This window comes from Lipophrys pholis (genome assembly GCF_963383615.2).
Source record: "Lipophrys pholis genome assembly, chromosome: 18".
Classification (NCBI taxonomy): domain Eukaryota; kingdom Metazoa; phylum Chordata; class Actinopteri; order Blenniiformes; family Blenniidae; genus Lipophrys; species Lipophrys pholis.
The window spans coordinates 3461188-3480955 of NC_137646.1; the positions used below are offsets into that span (position 1 = coordinate 3461188).

Sequence of the window (19768 nt, forward strand, 5' to 3'; positions counted from 1 at the left end):
TCACTGTCAGTAGCAAAACAAAATATCTGGGACATCTCATCTCTGATAAAATGTGTGATGATGATGATCTGGATAGACGATGCCGTACGCTGTATGTTCAAGCCAACATACGAGCAAGGATATTTTCTATGTGCTCCATCCATCCATCCATCCATCCCTCCATCCATCCATCCCTCCATCCATCCATCCATCCATCCATCCCTCCATCCATCCATCCCTCCATCCATCCATCCATCCATCCATCCATCCATCCATCCATCCATCCATCCATCCCTCCATTTTCTCCCACTGATCCGTTTCCAGGTCGCGGGGGTGGCAGTCTGAGCACTGTCACCCAGATTCTATGTGCTCTGATAATGTGAAGATTACTCTCTTTAGAGTTTATTGTACTCCCTTGTATACTGCCCCCTTGTGGATTAAATATAGAAAATCAAGCCTACGACGGCTCAAGGTCGCTTACAATGATGCTCTGAGGATCCTGCTGAAAAAAACCTGGCTGGGAAACAGGAAGTGAGATGTTCTGTCAAGCAGGTGTTTCTACATTTCAGGCTCTCATGAGGAATCTGATGTATAAATTTATACGCAGGCTTGAGGACTCTCAGAACACCATTATAATGCTGCTGAATAATCTCAGTCATAGTCCTGTAAAAAACCACTCATCCTTGTGTATGGTATTATTGTATTGGTGTGGCTGTCTTTTATAAATAGGGTAATATTTGACTTTTCCGTGATTATCCTATTTCTGATATTTTGTTTTATGTATTTGTTTTATTTATTTGTGAATGTTTTTTTATGGACTCCTGTGTCTGCAATAAAGATAAAGATGATGATGATATATAATTTTATTTGATTGTAAAGAAAAAAAATCATCATTCCAAACTAGTTCTGTGTACAAATGTTTATCCATAAAGAAATGTTAACTATGACCTTGAAGGAAAAACAGTCATTAATGTGTTCTTTTATTGATGAGGAAACAAGAGTGGAATTAATCACACAGTTTCACAGATAATTACCTTCAGCAGAATACATGGAATAAAACCAGATCTCGGGCTCAAGCACCAGTCTGTCCTGGAGGACCAGGCTTCAATGGTCAAGAGCCCCGAGTACAGGAAAACGTTGGTTTATAAGCATTTCTTTCACCCCTCCCTGTACATATGGTGTGGAGATCACATGTTGTCTTTATCGAAACTGACTACATCTCGTGTTCTGTCCCGAGAAGTTTTAGATATCACAATCGTACTTTCTTCAGACAAGGAGGTTGTCACCTCGACATATGTTGCAAACTGGTGTGTTTGTAGTTGCATCCTCCCAGATATGGTCGTGTTATTAACAGTTCTGAACAGAAGTGATACAAGCTGATTATAATGGTATGTAAGCTAGTGCGTTGATAACTCATAACACCTATTTCTTCCTTTACCTACAGCAACAACAAAAGTTGAGCAAGATGGCTGAGCGGGAGTTCAGAGTGACGGCTCCTCCACTATCTAACTGGCCAGGTTTAAAACCTGTGGTTTATGAGACTGTTGACGGCAAGCTTCTAGTTGAGGACCAGTTTTTAAACTTTCTCCTGGTCAGAATGAGAACAATGAGCCAGGACCATCTTGTTCTAACAGCTTCCAACACGTTGGACTTGAAATGGATTGAATCCTGAAGAACGAGGCTGTTTGAACTCTGTCCTGACACCAAACAAAGATGTGTGGCTTTTAAAGGAGATCAGAAAAACATCAACAACATTAAAAGTTGCTTCAAGGTTTTGAATGAGTGCAGAGAAAACCTCCCTCGGTTCGTCTCCCACTATTTGGATGAGCTACCGCCTGTCACCTTTAACAGCATAGATTAGTCCAACTTGCTGAGTAACATGGAGCGGCTCCAGAGTGAAATGTCTGCGCTCAGACATGGAGTGAAACTACAAGCTGGTGTCAGCGAGGGGCTGCATGAAATCACCTCCACTACTGAGCACAGAGTTGCTGCTTTTAGTCACCATCTGAAACCAGGACATGACGGAGGGCAACACAGGGCTACGCCCAGCGTCATCGCACATGGCAGTGAGGCCTCACTCCCTGGAGCCTCTACCCTGGGTCAAAGACTGGTGAGGAGGATCTCGGCAGAGTTAAAGTAGAGACTTGGCCGTGATGTAACTTGTCAGCGTATTGACACTGCAAGCAACAGGTCCAGCTCATTTAGACCAGGATACAAAATAGAGCAGTCAAACCTCAGTTGATAACCTTAAGCCGCTCCACACACCTTGTAGTCAGTGTTAACATCAGACAGAAGAGAGTATTTCAAGATCAATTCTAACTCTGCAGACCTGAGATCAGATCAAATCAACTGGCATCAATTCAAAATGTCTGATAAACAGAAGAGAGGTTGACATGCAGGAAATATACATCTGTTGTTTTGTTGATATTTTAGTCTAATTATGACAAACTGAAGGCAGCATGTAAAGAAGATAGATGAAATGTATATATAGAATAATCTCCTAGTTTGAGGCACATCACAGCATCCTGGTCTTTTTGTGAGTTGCCAAACCGTCTGTATATTCATCCTCTTTCATTTTGATAACTTTTTCTGAACGATACACCAAAGATAAAGTCATGATCATGTTTTCGATTGGGTTTATAGTACTGTGCTAATATTTAGTATGCAAAACAATATATTTAATGAACTAGACCTTTCATGACTGGGCAAAGAACCAGCCAGTGTCATGATCTTGCTCAGTCATGAATTCTTGCATCAATGCTACAATGGGAATCCTGAACCAAATAAAGGTGAAAGTCAAATAGTTTTGCAAATGTGGGTCAGGATACTCTGATAATCATACATATAATGAAATTATAACTTAAATTTGACTGGTGACTGGAATTGAGGGTCATGAATTTCAAATGATGTCCTGTTGCATATTATGACTTGATTGTAAAATTCTATTGTGTGTATGCCAATATCTTTTTGGAAGAAACACCTTAAATTACACTATGTAGATAATCAAAAGGTAACAGGCTGTGGGTTTCATACAAGTGTGTAAAGTTATTCTCACCTTTCAAACAGGATGTGTGTGAGGGAGCGTTGGATGCTCTGCCTGAGCAGGTGATCAGGCTGACAGGGCCTGGAGGAGGGCGGGCTGGGTGCTGGTGATGCAGGCAGATACTGAGTTCCATTCCATGTTAAAGCTGAGGAAGGCTTCTGGGATGATGTTGAGACTGCGGGATGGCCAAACGGAGACTCCATTTTCTTTGCTGTGCAGTCTTAAGAGAGGCGGCTCAAGAGGTGCAAAGTCTCGTGATCGGGGTTCATGGCACTTGTAGTCTATTGACAGAAAAGACACAAGACAGAGTTCTTTAGTAGATTATGGTTTGTCAACACGTCCAAAATACATTTGAGGTAGGTCAAACATTGAGTAAAGAGCCTGTCCTTTGATCTCCTTTGCTCTCCTTTGCTCTCCTTTGATATCCTTTGATCTCTGAGTGCTAAAATACCTCAAAAATACCTTTGTTAATGCCACATGCGTTTGCAAAACCGAGCAAGTGAGAGGAGGAAATTTTGTCTATTGAAGCACAAGAAAAGTTCTCCCTGCTTGGACTCAACATATTAATTGACTTCACTGTGAGAACAGAGGTCAGCAGCACCGATATCATGACTCGAAGAGGTAAGTAACATTGTGTCCAGGGCTCTGCCATCTCATTATGTCACCTAATGAGCTCCATGCTTGACAGTCACAATAGAAAATGGCTGTTTGGTGATCAGATGCTCAGTTTGATAATGAGAAGAACCAAAAGGCTGAGGCCAATAAGAGAAAGTCTGTTTTAGTGTTTAATCTTGGGCTTTATTGGAACCATCACCATTTCCATTATTTTGGGGGAAATAATATATTTAACAACCCTTCTCATTTTTTCCTCCATATGTTAGATTAGCTTAGTGCTAAGATTTGATTTTAAATCTCATGAGTGCTCAATGTTTATGTTAGGACAGCCCAATGTTGTAATTCAGGATTGTGACTACAGGCTTAGGAATTCAGAACCAAATTTCCACCTCAGGGAACGTGGAGAAAAATAAATCGCTGCCAAATAACAGCTGAAACCTTCTAAACAGGAAAGGTAATTGGCAAAGAAGAGGATGATTCAGTTGAATTTTTTAATTATTAAGAGCCAAAAATGCAAAACCGACTTTGAGTACATTCGTCCAAATAATTGGTCAAACCAAGAGAATGTATATGAAAGTGTCAGGCTTCATTATCCCTCAGCTTATCCTTTGCAAATCAAAGCAGCTAACTTGAATTCATTAGAAATCTCTATGTTTTGTTCTTGAGGATGAATGTTTGTCATTTCTTTTAGCATATTCAAGCCCCAGGTCTGACAGGGCCCACAGAGACCGTCCTGGACAGCGTTCCAGGCTCATTGATGGTGATGGAGACGCCATCATGAGTAACAGCTCTCAAAACTTCCAGCGGAAACAGTAAGTGTTGGAAGATTCCCTTGTGATTTCAATTCAATACTCTACTTCCTGGTATGAGATGAAAAGCCTTCTTTAAAATATGTATGAAAGTATTCAATGAGGATCTGGTTGAACCTCTTGGCAGCTGGTGGTGCAAGAGGTGCAGCTGTTGGTTTGAACAGAAGAAAGTAGAACATCACTGACTAGTTATTCTTCTTGTAAAATAAAGCCCCTCATCTCTAATGAAAGTGTGATTTGAACTGGGTGAGGTTTCTCATTTGTCACAATACAGTTATTGTTCTTTAGGTTTCTTATAGAAATGGTGCATTTTAATTACTGGAATTATATTAGATTTTGAAGGAATTAAGACTTTATTCACTTTATTCATCACAAACAATCTCCATTGAATTCGTCACTTGATACTTTGTACAAAGAGTTTGTATTATTTTGGTGTGTCGTTCATACTCTTGAGCTAAATGTTGTGTAATGACATGACGTGGGAAATGTGTGTTATTGGAACAGTTCCCAGTTTCAAGAAAAGGACGAGGAAACTGGAGATATAATTACATTGACTTTTCTTCAAGACATCAGAATCAACGTTCAGCAATAGGTTGCTATGACTTTTCTTAACGATTCCGCAAACACTTTCTGGATAAAAAGCAAAAAACATCAAAATAAAAGTCTGATACAAAGTGGATGGAAGAGGCACCTCATGGAGGAGATCAGAGGATGTTGCCAGCAAGAAGCAGGAACACATTTCTTCTGGAATTTTATTGGATTTATTTTATTTTTTTACAATTGATGTTTTGTTAAATTCTACAGATTTTCTGAAGGTGTGTGGATCCTTAAATAGCAAGTTTCAAGAAAGATTGACCAGTTCAGAAATAATTTTTATCAGAATAAATAGTGAATGGTGACATGAGTTAGAGTGTGACTTCCTGTTTTGGAGTGAAATGATCACTGTGTAGGTCTCGTTCCGTCTCCTCTCTGTGCTCAGGGTGTGAATGGGGTTGGTCGGCTCATGGGGCCTTCCAGTGGCTCAAGAATGTCGGAGGAGTGTCTTGTGAGGTCATCTTCTGTTCTCTGACCTTCAGAGCAATTCTACACCCTGTGGGCAAAATATCATAGCATTAAATTCTCATCAGCCATTGACAGATGCTGATCAGGCAAACGGAACCTGCAGCGGGCAACAATAGACATCACAGCATCAAACTTCTACATTAAATCATTTTAAGTTTGGATCAAACCATAAGGACTGGATCGCCTCGGTTCTCCTTGAGGAAACCATGCTGGCTTTGTCTTTGGCTGGGGTGGATCGTTAGGTAGGGCTCACAGCGGGGGATCGCTCAGAATCACGTGAGATTTCCTCATTGGATGATGATTTATTGAGTTCACAACTGTATGATTTAATATGTATAATTACATGTGCGTTAGTGTGGTTCTGAAACAGAGAAACAGAATTAAAACATAACTAGCAGAACACAAATGGTCTATAATGCAAGAAACATCCATTTGTCTTCACTATATGCTAGTATAGCAATAGAGCTGAAATAATAACAATAAAGTATAAACATGGCCGAAACTGGCATTAAATAATGAAACAAGGCTGCTCTGTGGGCCGAAACAGCTTCAACCATCAAATGGGGAAAAATAAACCATCCGCAATACAATGGCTCCCTCTGCTGGTCGCATGAATAACTACAACAGGCCACACCGGGAGGTGTCACGTGACAACGGGTGGCCATGCGGGAGGCGGTGCCTTATCGCCAATTAGCTGGATTTACAGCGAATATAAGAGAGATAAATGACAAACTATAGCATCTCCAGAAAGGAAAGTCACGGCACGAGGCCGAGCCAGGCAGGCAAAGCCTGAGCTCACATTTAGCAACGCTAAGCAGACAAAACACTTCCAATCTCGCACCGACAGTAAAGGAACAACAAAATAGCCCTTCTTACTTGTAAAGACACACAAAACAGGACAGATGTAAGCAGGCAGCTAGTCCGTGCTGAGAACAGGAACTACTGGCTAAAGTCTGGGACCGGATGTTAGCAGCCCGCGAGCAGCGAGCCTGAGTCATCTTGTGATTGGCTAAAAGTCCAGGTGAAGCGAGGCGTCTTCCAAAGGGGAGAGAGAGAGTCAACAGAGAGTGTCTGATGCTGAGCGGCCACAAGGGGGCGTTTTTCACAATAAAGTAGCAGTCTTTGTCCTGGTGGTCCACCGTCCTGCGTGTCTCACATGTCACCTCATTTTACCAGGAAGTGTCAACAAGATAGAGATTTCTTTCACACTGGAAACCGGCCAAATAAGACATCGTGGCTAAACCCTAAAGACACAACAAAACATGTTTACGAGTACCAAAATAATCACATCTTGTTATTTAGATGTCTTATGAATCCCAACAAAACACGTCCTCAGGTGTAATTCTAATGATGCTCTTGAATGTTGTAATAGATATTCGTGTTTCCAGCTCAAGAAACAATCAAACACATTGAACAGAACTCAGTACCAACTTTGTTAGTGAGACACATAGGCGTAGGAACCGGGGGGGACGTCCCCACCAATATTGGAGACTTGCGCATTTGTCCCGCCCAATAATCATCCCGCTCAGGAGAAAAATATTTGATTTTGACATTTTTAACTGGCATGCTTTTATTTTGACGGTGCAGCACACCTATCTGCCACTGCCCCGCCCCCTCCCTCACCCGCTCCCTCAGATATTTAATAAGGGGACTTCTTATGAAGGAGGTCAAACGGTCTGCAGGGAACCTTCCCACGAATATGGCTTGTTTATAACATCATGTTGTTGTTTACATTCATATTTAGAAAGTAGATCTTCTGAATGAAATCCTCTTAATCCTGAGATGCTCATTGCTCCTTTATTTACCTGCAAACTTTGTCAGTGTTCCCAAGTATCGTCAAAGCTTGTCAAAGTGTTCTGTCCTCTTATTCCAGTACAACGTCCCCACCAAAGAAAAGGAGGAAACTGCAGCAAGACTTGCTTTGTTTTTTTAAAGAGTAATGTCAGTATGAGTAACGTTACTCTACACAAGGAGAACATCGAATCACTCCAACATTTATCAACGAGTTTGACTTTATATGAGATATTATGTGTAAAATGTCTCATCAGGAGAATGATAGAACATAGAGCTCTTCTAATAGAGTGAGAACCTTTACTGTCAGGGCCAAGTTCTACTCTAAACACAGTTCATGTGTCCGGGACAATATACATCTGCAACCCTGTTCTTAAAAGTCTTTATTCTGTAGGAATAAATCTGGCTAAAAGGACGTTATAAAGATAGTCTTTGAATTTAAATATAGTCTAATATTGTTTGTGTTGAGTCGACATTAATTTCATGGTTTTCCCTGAATAAATATCCATTACAAGTTTCAGTCTTAAGTAGAAAAACAATGCAATTTTTTTAATCGATTGACAGCACTACTAAATATACATTAAAAAAATGCTAAGATAAAAACATAAGTAAATATGAAGTCGTCTGTTTCCTTTGCTTTTGTTCACGTGCAATTCAGTATGCAATTACTGTTTTTATTCCAGAGGCAATTCACAATGTATCGCATAAAAACCAATTCAGTACTGACAATGTTTTGGTACATTTATTTTAAGGTTTGTGGGGAAAAAAAACTAAACAGGTATTGTAATGTTTGTTATTATTTGTTTTATGGTGAAATTTTTGCAAGTGGCTTTTACCTTTCCATTGTCTTTTCACATTAGTCACATTTCCCATCGCATTGAACGCAGCATCTGAGTCAAGTCTGCACAAGCACAATGGAAGAGTGTGTGTGTGTGTGTGTGTGTGTGTGTGTGTGTGTGTGTGTGTGTGTGTGTGTGTGTGTGTGTGTGTGTGTGTGTGTGTGTGTGTGTGTGTGTGTGTGTGTGTGTGTGTGTGTGTGTGTGTGTGTGTGTGTGTGTGTGTGTGTGTTACCTATTTCAGAGCGCCCCTTGCTGGAGTTACATTTAGTTACACCTTGTCTGACTTCTTGCTCTCAATAGGTCAACCTCATATCTTCATAGAAGAAAACCTATGTCACTTTGATTTCAAATCAGTTTTTTAATCCATCTTTTGTCACTAAAATGTTCTTTTTAGCATTCTTTTTTACTTGAATTCAGTTACAGTGATCCAGGTTTGCATTGCAGGTGCTGTATTAAATGTATAAATGATAGTAACTGACACCAAACACAACACAATAAAAACCAATAATACCAGCAGAGTTAAAATAATGTTACATTTTTTCTTCCATTTTGTTTATTCCCACTGACCCTTTGCATTGATTCCCATTCTCAGGATATTTATTTCTTCTCGGTTTACTTGACGTTACTTTGGTTTCAACATTCAGCCGTTTAAGATGAAAGCAACAATTAACGGATTAGTGTGATTCAGAAGTATCTTTACTTACAGTTGTCAGACATTAGTGTCAGAAACACACGACGTACATCTGAATATGAGCATCAATTATTTATTATTAGACTTTACATCCATGGTCTTCATTGGCTACAGGGCCGATCACAGCTGACTTTGGGTGAGGGCACTACTGTATAACTTGAACAGGTTACCAGTCCGGACACAGACAGTCAATCACACATATATACCCACACATATTCACAGTCACCAATTCGCCTAAAATGTATGTTTTTGGTACTGTGAGGGGAAATAACAAGAAAACCGTGGACACAACAGTCTGAATAGAATATAGGCACACACACAGCTCAAAGTAGCGTGTACTTCTGTGTTGAATGCTCATGAAGCCATCAGGAAACACAAGCAAATTAAAATGAAAACTGTATTTATTTGTACACAATAGTTAAACACAATGTTGCAGCAACATGTCAAAGTTTCATTTATGAATTTCAATTTTAGGAATTAAAATCTTAATATGTTAAGCAATTCAAAATGAAATGAATAAAATGAAAACATAAAATGTATTACCTGATGGGAATAATTGCAACTGGAAAGGATCAGATGATTCCATTTTGTTAGTTACATTGCCAGAGAACAAACTCAAAGGTAAGACAGTGAGAATCCCCGTGTCATCTGAAGGCCACTTGTGGTTATGGAATCATCAGGATAAACACACAGGAAAGCGTCCCCATTCCCCAGCTCATGTTTCCGTACCATTCAGTCAAAACACTGCAAAAGAAAGAAAAAAAATAAACAGGTCACATTGTCACTTTTTGCTGTCGGTTCCTCAGTCCTGCTCCGTGGTCTTTGCCAGCTTTTTTGTTTGCGTGTGGTTTGTTCAACTATTTGTTACCATGTTGTTCAGTCACAGCTGCTGAAAACTGATATGAGCCAAACCAGCCTTTAGCCACTGTCGGTGTTCCCAAGAGCTCCGGAGGTTCCAGAGACAGTGGTGAGTCCAGTATATTCTAAAGGTCATTATTCTTACTGACACTTTTCCTAATGTTCCATTTAGATGAATAACCTGATCAGGAATTAAGCTTTAAAATGAACGATTGCAAAAATGCAATTCCATCTCCACCTCATGATGAGCCTGTGTTTAAGTGAAATACCTGAGCGAAGGATTGCCATGTGTTTGATCGAACCTAAAGGTTTAGTTTTAGGTTAAAGCTCAAATTGATATTTCAGAAAGGGCAGTGTCCCAGTCTTTTAGGAATACTTGTCACCAACAACTTATATATTTAATTTGTATAATCAGAGGCAATAATCTGTTTTAGCCTCGCTGGACTACAATGAATTTACGGCTCACTAACTGCAGTTGAACTATTGTTTCACCTTCTACCGTACAGCATAGGACCGACTGAATACGTTTATGTGTGTGTTTGTTCTCCTCAAGGGTTGAAGAATCCAGTCAATCTGACAGAAATATTGTTAGTTAATGTGATAAACTTTGTCTATGAGCAGCTTGTAGAAGTGAGAGCTACAGAAACATCGAACACAAAAGCCTCATCAATGGTGGAGACGTTACACAATGAAAAGCTTGTAGAATATACCTACACGGCAAACAGGGAATATTCCCTCGTTATTCAAATGAGAGGTGAGGAAATGATCTGATCTGTGATACTAACAGTGTGTGGACATGAGAGACATTTGTTTGACTGATGGCACGACATGACATGTTGCATCAAAAGATGCAAATAAGCAGAAATAATGAGGAACCTGCTGTTGGTGAAGGTGTTTTGTAATCACATAGTACAAAGTTCATAATACTCAGTGTAGAAGTCTATAGTCATCTTCTCAAGTTATTGACCCTGGGCTAAATGAAAAGAATATATCAACTTAGTACCTGTATTCCTGCTTTGTGATGTGATTTAACTAACAGAATTTCACACGTTAGGATTGGTGTGTTTCAGGAGAAAACAGGGAGCAAAGGGGATTGAAAGAAAAACCTCCAAACAGGAAAATAGTGACAGATGAAGAGCAAATCCAAACTGGTGAGACTGTGTGTGATGTGTAATTAAGCAGATCCAAGTGAAGTGTTTTGTTGTATCTAACAGTCTTCTGGTGCCTGGCTCAGTACACCAGCATGGAGCAAAGCGGGTCCCCAGAATAAAAAACAAAACAAAACTTGTTGATATAAAACTCACCATACAATACTGGATTACACCAGTGGATATCTTTTACTGATGTTATACGTCAACATCCCATTAAAAAATAATGTCATAAGGTAATAGATAGCTGCATGATTTTGTCCATCACATTTGGTCCTTCAGTGTCATTTCTGCCTTTGATAGTAAGTAAGTTGTTCTGTGGTTCTCAGCTCCAGCTCATGTAGAAGACTTCAGGACAAAGTGAGACCAGTGTCACTCTGCAGTGGAACAAAGTGAACAACAACATCAGCTTCATCCTCCAGTTTAATGGTACCGAGACAAACATCAGAGCACCAGATGGAGACGGACCAGTAACTCACACAGTCTCATGTCTCTCTGCTGCAACTGAGGACACATTCACTGTCTTCTCTGGGTTTGGGAGCGTCACAAGCAGTGGAGTCAGCATTAATGCAGTCACTGGTAAGATGCTGTTTTCAGGAAGCTGTGGGAGTTTGATTGTGAGCCCACATGTGTATAATGTAGTTCTTTGTACTACCAACGTACTGTAATTCTTGTGGCTCTTTGTCTCTGACTGTTTGGCCGCCCCTGCTCTATAAGAACAAGAAGAAAGTTCGCCGCTCCAGCATCTTGCCGAACAACAACAACAACAAACGTTGGCACATCGACCAGCTTTTCTTCAGTTCTTATGGGTTCTAATAGGAGGATGCAGGGGCCTTTACTCAGACGTCTCAGCTGCAACGGAACAAATGTGTTTGTTGTGGCTGGTCCCGCAGTGTTTACTGTCACGTGATGATGTCACATACCTGCGTCATCATGCAGCCGTTCACAACCCCGACTCTCTGCGGTGGGACGGAGCAACAGAGTTGGGTGTGGGTTCCATGTTTACCGTACCGTGCGGTACCGTGCAGTGGAAACGAGGCCTATGATGCCTCTTTACATGACTCAACAAAAAAGAGCTGGCTCGGTTACAGTTAGTCCAGAACTCAGCCGCCAGACTTCTGACCAGCACCAACAGGAGGGCCCCCCCCCCCCCACACCTGTGTTAAGATCTCTTCACTGGCTCCCTGTTGAGTCTCGTGTTCAATATAAAATCTTGGCGCTAACTTTTCGAGCCCTACATGGTCAAGCTCCTCCTTACATTGCTGACCTCATAAAGCCCTACAGCTCGACTCGGACCTCGAGATCGTCTGGGCAGAACCTAATAAAAGTTCCATGTACTTGTTTTAAAACCCGGGGAGACCCATCATTCAAAGCTGCCGCACCCCGACTTTGGAATGAACTCCCACTTGACCTGCGCTCCCTGGACTCAGCGGACATCTTTAAAAAGTGCCTAAAAACACATTTGTTTGCCAAAACATTCTAGTCTAATCGACCCACGCTGCCGACTGTCGACATTTGTTGTGTTTTTAAGATGTTTTTTTCTCTTATCTGTTTTTATTTGTTTTTACTGTGAAGCACTTTGTGACTCCATGTCTGTGAAAAGCGCTAAAGAAATAAAATTTACTTACTTACTTACGTACTTACTTACGTACTTACTTATTTACATACTCTCAGGTGTGCAGATCAGCTCCAGTGCAGGTCTTGTTGACTCCTCCCAGCACACAGACACACGAGGAAGAAGAAAAAACACAGAATATACAGCAGCAGAGCGACACTTTGTTCAGTCACAGCTGCTGAAAACTGATAGGAGCCAAACCAGCCTTTAGTCACTGTCGGTGTTCCCAAGAGCTCCGGAGGTTACAGAGACAATGGTGAGTCCAGTATATGTTAAAGGTTATTTTTAGATTAATATTAATTATTTTATGACACGTTTCCTAATGTTCCATGTCAGATGTGGTGTGTACATGAATAATGTGATCAGGAATTAAGCTTTAGAATGAAAGAATACTTTTTTTTTTGCATCTTTTCAAAGGTTTACCTCATGGAGAGGGGACTGGTGCTTTTTGTTCTCACAGGTTGGTGCAATTTTAAAAAGGCAATTACATCTGTAGCTCATGTTTCTAAAGTGTTGCTGCACCTTGTTAGGATGACAAGGCCCCTGAGGAAGATTGGTGTGTTTCAGGAGAAAACAGGAAGCAAAGGGGATGGAAAGAAAAACATCCAAACAGGAAAATAGTGACAGATGAAGAGCAAATCAAACGGAGCATACTTTTGATTAATACATTGTATATTCTGGTTTGCTTTAGGAGTGATCACCAATGTAGGTTTTGGCCAAACTCACTACAACTTTGTAAATACTCCTCTGAACTGGACAAACGCTCAGCGTGTGTGCAGGGATGACTTCACTGATCTGGCCACTATTGAAAGTGCAGCTGACGTTGATGCAGTTGGAAACACAGCTTCGAGCGATACTGGTGAGTCCTGAATACTTGCACCGTATTTGACACACACTGTTGTGGCCAGTCTTTCGTCCCAAAAATCTAAATTTAGAGTTGCACATTGAGGAGATTTTCGACTCGCAGAAAGTAAAAAACACTCGCAGAGAGATTTTCCAGGTTTCACAATAAAGATGCACTATTTATTTAAACAAACAAAAAATATTCTCAGTGGTTTACTTTCTTAAATAATACAAATACTTAACATAAATTCTAGTTTGTACAGGCTTGTGTGCCTGCGGTAGAAAAACCATCACTCCCTCCTCCTTCCACACTCACAGCTTCACCTCCTCCTGATTCTAAGGAGGAAGGCCTGACGAGGAGGAGGAGAGATCCACACATTTCTAATGATCAAAATAACTAAAAAACAAACAATAATAGGAAAACTTTAAATAGTATTTCTTATCATCACTTAAGTTTGCACCAATTTGACAAAGAACATTTATAGTCTCAAATGGCTCCAACACACACAGAATAATCCACAATGGCAAGTTTCAATTGTCTTGTTTTTGACCGAATCAACATCTTTTATTTGAGCAGGAAAAGCCTGGATTGGTCTTCATGAAGACTTGCAAAACAGCTGGATGTGGTCCTTAAATGACAGCAGCTTCTATGGCGAGGGAGAGGCGACGTATAGAAATTGGGAAAGTGGTCAGCCTGACAATTATGCTGGAAGACAAAACTGTGGAGTACTTTGGAGTTCATACAATGGCAAATGGGATGACAGGCCTTGCAGTTACAAACTTCAGTCTGTGTGCTTCAGTGGTGAGTTTTTTTGAAGAGTAACATTTTAAAAGCATTACTTTTCGACAAGAGCTTCCAGAAATGTCAATACTTCAGGCTGTGTGTAAATGTGTTGAATAAGTCATTGCCTTAGAAACTACTGTCAAATATTCAGCTTTTTCTTTTATTTTGATTCACAGCAAATAGTAGAAGAACTCATTCTTTGTTTCTTAAAGAAAAAAAGTGTCTATATTTCCAGGTCCATGGAATGGAAAAGCAACCTTTGTTAGGATTGGAACATTCAGCACTTGGACAGAAGCTCAGAGGTTCTGCAGAGAGAATTATGTCGATCTGGCCAGGTACCGTATGAACTCACTAATTTGTTCATTCCATCCATGAATCTGTGAATTTGTTTTACATACAGTACGATGCAGATCTGCTACTCTTCCCTCCACAGCATACGAAACGAGCCCGAACATGAACTGGTCAAGAGAGTTGCAGATGGTAAGGATGTGTGGATTGGTCTGTATCATCGAAGAGTTTGGTCTGATGGGAGTGACTCTCTATATCGAAACTGGGAGAACAACCAGCCCGACACTCCAGGCGAGACGTGCGTCGCTTCATCATTGGAGTCAGGACTGTGGTCAGATGAAGGCTGCTCCATCCAACTGCCTTTTGTCTGTTACACAGCAAGTAATATATATATTATTCTTAATACTAAATACTGCATGCTTGTGGCGTTGAGATCCCACAATAAGACTTATTCCATCCTTCTAAATTCTTATTGCAAAAACAATGTTTTCATCAACTCCATTTACAAATATTTGAAAGAATCAGTGACTCATCTCTCGGCACGTCACTGGATTACAATGCAAATGTTTGAACGATTTACATAAACCTGCTATGCAACAATAGTTTATATGTATGTTGTATTAAATTGGTGCTTCTATAAACACAAGATACAAACATGTTTGGTCATTCTGTTTCACTTCTGCCACTGATAGTAAGTAAGTTGTTCTGTGGTTCTCAGCTCCAGCTCATGTAGAAGACTTCAGGTCAACAGGACAAAATCAGACCAGTGTCACTCTGCAGTGGAACAAAGTGAACAACAACATCAGCTTCATCCTCCAGTTTAATGGTGCCGAGACAAACATCAGAGCACCAGATGGAGACGGACCAGTAACTCACACAGTCTCATCTCTCTCTGCTGCAACTGAGTACACATTCACTGTCTTCTCTGTGTTTGGGAGCGTCAGAAGCGGTGGAGTCAGCATTAATGCAGTCACTGGTAAGATGCTGTTTTCAGGAAGCTGTTCTAAGTATGAGAAGACAAAAGTAAAATGCAGCAAGAATGATTTAAAACCTCTAACTCAGAGGTTATATTTCTTGTAATCTCTTGTGCAATGTGACATAGAAGGATAACTGGACTCCCTGAAATTGCCCTTCGATGTAAATGTATGAGTTTCATGTCCGTCTTGTGTGTTTGCACATCTTCACGGTGACGAAAGTTAGAAACGTTTGAACAGGAGGAAATGCAAGACTAGAAACTGTAGCTTATGGTAACCCTGTGAACTACTGCTAATAAATAAGACAATATCAGTTTTTCAGGTGATCTGTTTTGGAAAATACATTTCTTATTTAGTCTAACCGTGTCAAAGTAGAAAAATCCTCTCATTTATGTTCTCCAATCCTCAGATTTCCTTCATATCAGACACAACAGTTATTATTGAACTGATAAGAAATTAGATATTTATTTTATGGCATTGTTGTTTGTCTCAGCTCCTCCGAGAATAATCAGTCTTGAAATGTCAAGAAAAAATCAGACCAGCGTCACTCTGCAGTGGAACAAAGTGAACAACAACATCAGCTTCATCCTCCAGTTTAATGGTACCGAGACAAACATCAGAGCACCAGATGGAGACGGACCAGTAACTCACACAGTCTCATCTCTCTCTGCTGCAACTGAGGACACATTCACTGTCTTCTCTGTGTTTGGGAGCGTCAGAAGCAGCGGAGTCAGCATTAATGCAGTCACTGGTAAGACGTCTTGACTCGTGTAATCAAACAGATGAACGATAGAAAAACAAAATACTTTCGTGAAAAAACTGTTTTTTTGTTGTTTTTCTTCCCTCATCCCTGAGTTATACAGTCAAGCAACACATGTTAAAGTTAAGTTACTGTTAAATGTACATACAGAATTTCTAAGTATAATGAATGCCGTCTTTCCGTTTACTTCATTCCATGTAAACCTGACTGCTTGACACTTCTAACAACAGAGGGACCCTGTAAGTATGCTTTTCTTTCTTTGTAATTGAGATTTTTCTTTTCCAGAATCTTTTCATCGGCTCCTGATCACAGGAACACCTCAAACCATACACCTACAAAGGGCAACCTCATGTGTTTTATCTAGGCACAATGTGAACGCGTTGGGTTTTGTTTTGTGAGCTTCTCTGTTTTTCTGTCAACAGATTATGTCTATAGGTTCAAAGTCAGTTTCAGTTCAGGTGGTGAACTATCACAACATGAAAAGGAGGCTCTTTTGGACCAGGTGGGACTAATATCAGTTAACATTTTAGTATTAACTGTCATTTATCTTTCATTATTCTTTTGAAAAAAAAACTAAATTAAATTCCTAATATGGACATATTTTCTGCGTGTGTTGTTGTTCAGCTCATCGAGAAGTACGGCCTGCCACCCCAGTCTGTGAGGAATAAGTCTATTACTTGAAACTACTGGATCCAACTGGAGACGCACATGGAAGGATTTCAACCTTTTACATTCTAATTCACTTTCCAGGGGAATTATATGATATATAATAAATGCATTGCATCACTTTGTGTAATTAATGTCAGTGCAAGAGTGGCAGGGATGAGTTTTGATGAAGCTATTTCCTCTTTTCTGTCATCGTTAAATCATTTCCATATTATTGCTCAGGGCTGTCCTCTCGTCCTGACTCTCTATATTGTTCACACAAGTTAAAAAAGGCGACATTATGCAGGGATGTTGTCTGTTTGTCTCGTGGATTCTTGGATTTGTGATTTTGCTTTGCCATTTTGATTTTGTTCTGTGGATTGTTGCACCTTTGCTTGGTGGTGGTGAAATTTGAGAAAACTTCCTTGAAAGCGATTGACAAGCGCTTGAGCGTGATTATAGTGACATCTGCTGGGGGTTTGTATGTACTGCACGTGAGGGGAAGAGTTGACCAGGGATCATAATTTCATGACTCATCCTTTCATCTTTCATTTCAGTTCTTGATTTAAAATAAATAAATAGTTGTTTTCCAACCAAACTTGTGTCACTGTAGTAAATCACATTGAAGATCTTTATTTTCTAAAGAATAACTTCGACAGTCTTTCACTCTGGCCGACACCTTTTCTCACTATACTGCTCTGGCTATGTGAGAAAACCCACACATACACAGGGATAACTTGCAAACGGTGCACAGAGTCAGTGTAGAGGAATACTGCCAATGCTAATTGTCAGGTCCAACCTCTGAACATTTATTAATTCTGCAAGACAGAACAAAACACACAAATTAAGATTTGGTTTTACTCATGAGGAGAATGGAAGAGAGATGTTTCAGGTACAAATCTCCAACCCGCTCTGAAAAACCTCTGCCGCCTCCTCTCTTTTTATTAGGGTTCCTCTTGTGTTTCTTTCAGGGCACTTCACCATTTGCAGACCACATTTCTCCTTATCATAATAGATCACAGGGGTCCTCTTATCTTATTACAGGGCACTTCACCATCTGCTGGCCACATTCCTCCTTACCATAATAGACCACAGTAGAGAAATACAAGTCGTAGCAGATGAGAAAGAATGTTGGTACAATGAATGTGATAACCTTTCGTAAGATTATTCCAACATTTCCCTCCTGTTTATCACATGAATGAATACCGCATAAATCAATTTTAGAAACAATGAATGAAAGTAGCACCGTCATAACAGTTACATGGGAGACAACACCTATAGGATGAAAAGCTCAAAACAAATGTATCAATTTTGTCTACAAGTAAGCACCCTAAAACATAATAATAACAAAAAATGTATAGAACATCACCCTCCTGTTTATCATCTCATTTGCACAAATTCTCATATTCACTTAACAACTTCTTCAGTAAGATTTTCAGTTGTAAGGTCATGTTTATGAAAACAAACAGATTTACACTCAAAGAGGTGAATGTTCGAATGATTGTTCTTAGACATGCATCACGTCATAGTTATCAGAACATTAAAAAAGAAACCAGGCACGGAGAGGAGAGCCTCCTCCTCATCTCTGTTGGGCCTGGACATCTCGGGTCGGTGTGTCAGCGTCAACATGGCAGTGGTGATGGAGCTGTGAATCATCCTCCTGTGTCAGGCCTTCCAAGGCACTTGTGGTTGCATTTATGAACAGCGCCTTTCGCCAGTGTTGTGTTTCAAAACGCAGCAGCAGTTTACCCCACTCTCACCCACGGGTACAACGACAAGGTGATCTTCTGGCCTGTACTCCAAACCTTAAACTCAGCAGGGACATCCAAGCCCCATGCTGCGTCATGGTCGTGGAGTTCAAGGCTCCTCCTCCTCCGTTTAGGGGAGTGGGGCGGCGCTTTCTCTGCATACACCACAAAGGAGCCGTCAGTGACATTCACGGGCGTACAACTACGACCGTGGGGTTGGCTGTTGACACAGGTATTTTGGTTACACACATATAACAATCAGTCCGATTAGTCCCTCTCGCTGTGAATTCAGCAAAGCGGTACCATGCATTAGTTTGATAGTTATTCTCAGGATCAGTACTTTGCCACCATTTGTTGCTAGATTTAGTTCTAACTACTTTGGTCTCTGGAATGTACATTATGAGAATCCAGGCTAGTGAGAGTAAATATCATTGCTGCAGAGTCTTGTCCTCTAATCAAACGTTGTGGCTTGAAACAACTTCTGCTGACTTTCGGGCCTACACAAACTCTACTCGTCTGAGTCCACCCTGTTATCAGACTTTAGCTCACTCGGCTTATCAGGTGGCTCTGCACCAATGATCTTTTTACCGTGGGACAGATGTATCCACGAGGGTCTTTCAGCTATTTTCCTCATATAGTCTGCTAAATTAGCTTCCTCATCTGGTTCCCAATTATTTTTTTTTTATCTATTTTTTTATTGTTCCATTCATTCGCTATAGTTCCTATATTTTTAATCACTGCATTTACAAAATGTCCAGCATTATCGCTTCTGATTATCTCTGGAATTCCATATCTAGGTTTATGTCTTTACATAATGCTTTGGCTACTGTCAAGGAATCTGGTGTCCTTGTCGGAAATAACTCTATCCACTTAGTGAATGCGTCAATTATCACTAGGCAGTATTCATATCCTTCACTGTTGTTTAATTCTATGTAGTCCATGTGGATTACTTGGAATGGATATTCTGGCTCTGGAAATTTACCACGTTTTGGCCTGAGGTTACCTTGCGGATTATGTTTAGCGCATGTTAAACATGCTCTACAAAAGTTTTTTGAATAAGAGTTAAATCCATATGTTGTATATATTGCTTGTATTTGTCCTACCATCCCCCCTGTTGAGGCATGCGATACGCCATGACTTAATATTGCTGCCCATTTGTATAGGTTTTTTGGTAGGATTTAGATGCTATCTTTTAGTTTAGCGCCTTGTTTTTTCCAATAATCTTGTTCTGTTGGTGGACTTTGTTTTTGCATAGTTCTAAGTAAGTCTTGATCTA

General features: G+C 40.3%; 1 protein-coding gene across 1 annotated transcript; it reads left to right on the forward strand.

Annotated features, from left to right (window-relative positions):
• The first annotated feature begins 12554 nt into the window (after positions 1–12554).
• Positions 12555–17339, forward strand: LOC308123774 (uncharacterized protein). Its single transcript, XM_080486437.1, has 10 exons — positions 12555–12706; positions 12868–12910; positions 13142–13309; positions 13871–14095; positions 14313–14412; positions 14511–14746; positions 15084–15341; positions 15833–16090; positions 16522–16601; positions 16724–17339. The coding sequence occupies exons 1-10, from the start codon at positions 12704–12706 to the stop codon at positions 16778–16780; spliced, it is 1428 nt and encodes a 475-aa protein (XP_080342563.1). The 5' UTR covers positions 12555–12703; the 3' UTR covers positions 16781–17339.
• Positions 17340–19768: the final 2429 nt, after the last annotated feature.

What these genes read in the sequence shown, in the direction of transcription:
- LOC308123774 (XM_080486437.1), top strand. An exon ending in CACAGCTTCGAGCGATACTG is followed by an intron (nt 13,310 to 13,870) that starts GTGAGTCCTGAA and finishes TTATTTGAGCAG; the next exon opens with GAAAAGCCTGGATTGGTCTT. An exon ending in AATTATGTCGATCTGGCCAG is followed by an intron (nt 14,413 to 14,510) that starts GTACCGTATGAA and finishes TTCCCTCCACAG; the next exon opens with CATACGAAACGAGCCCGAAC.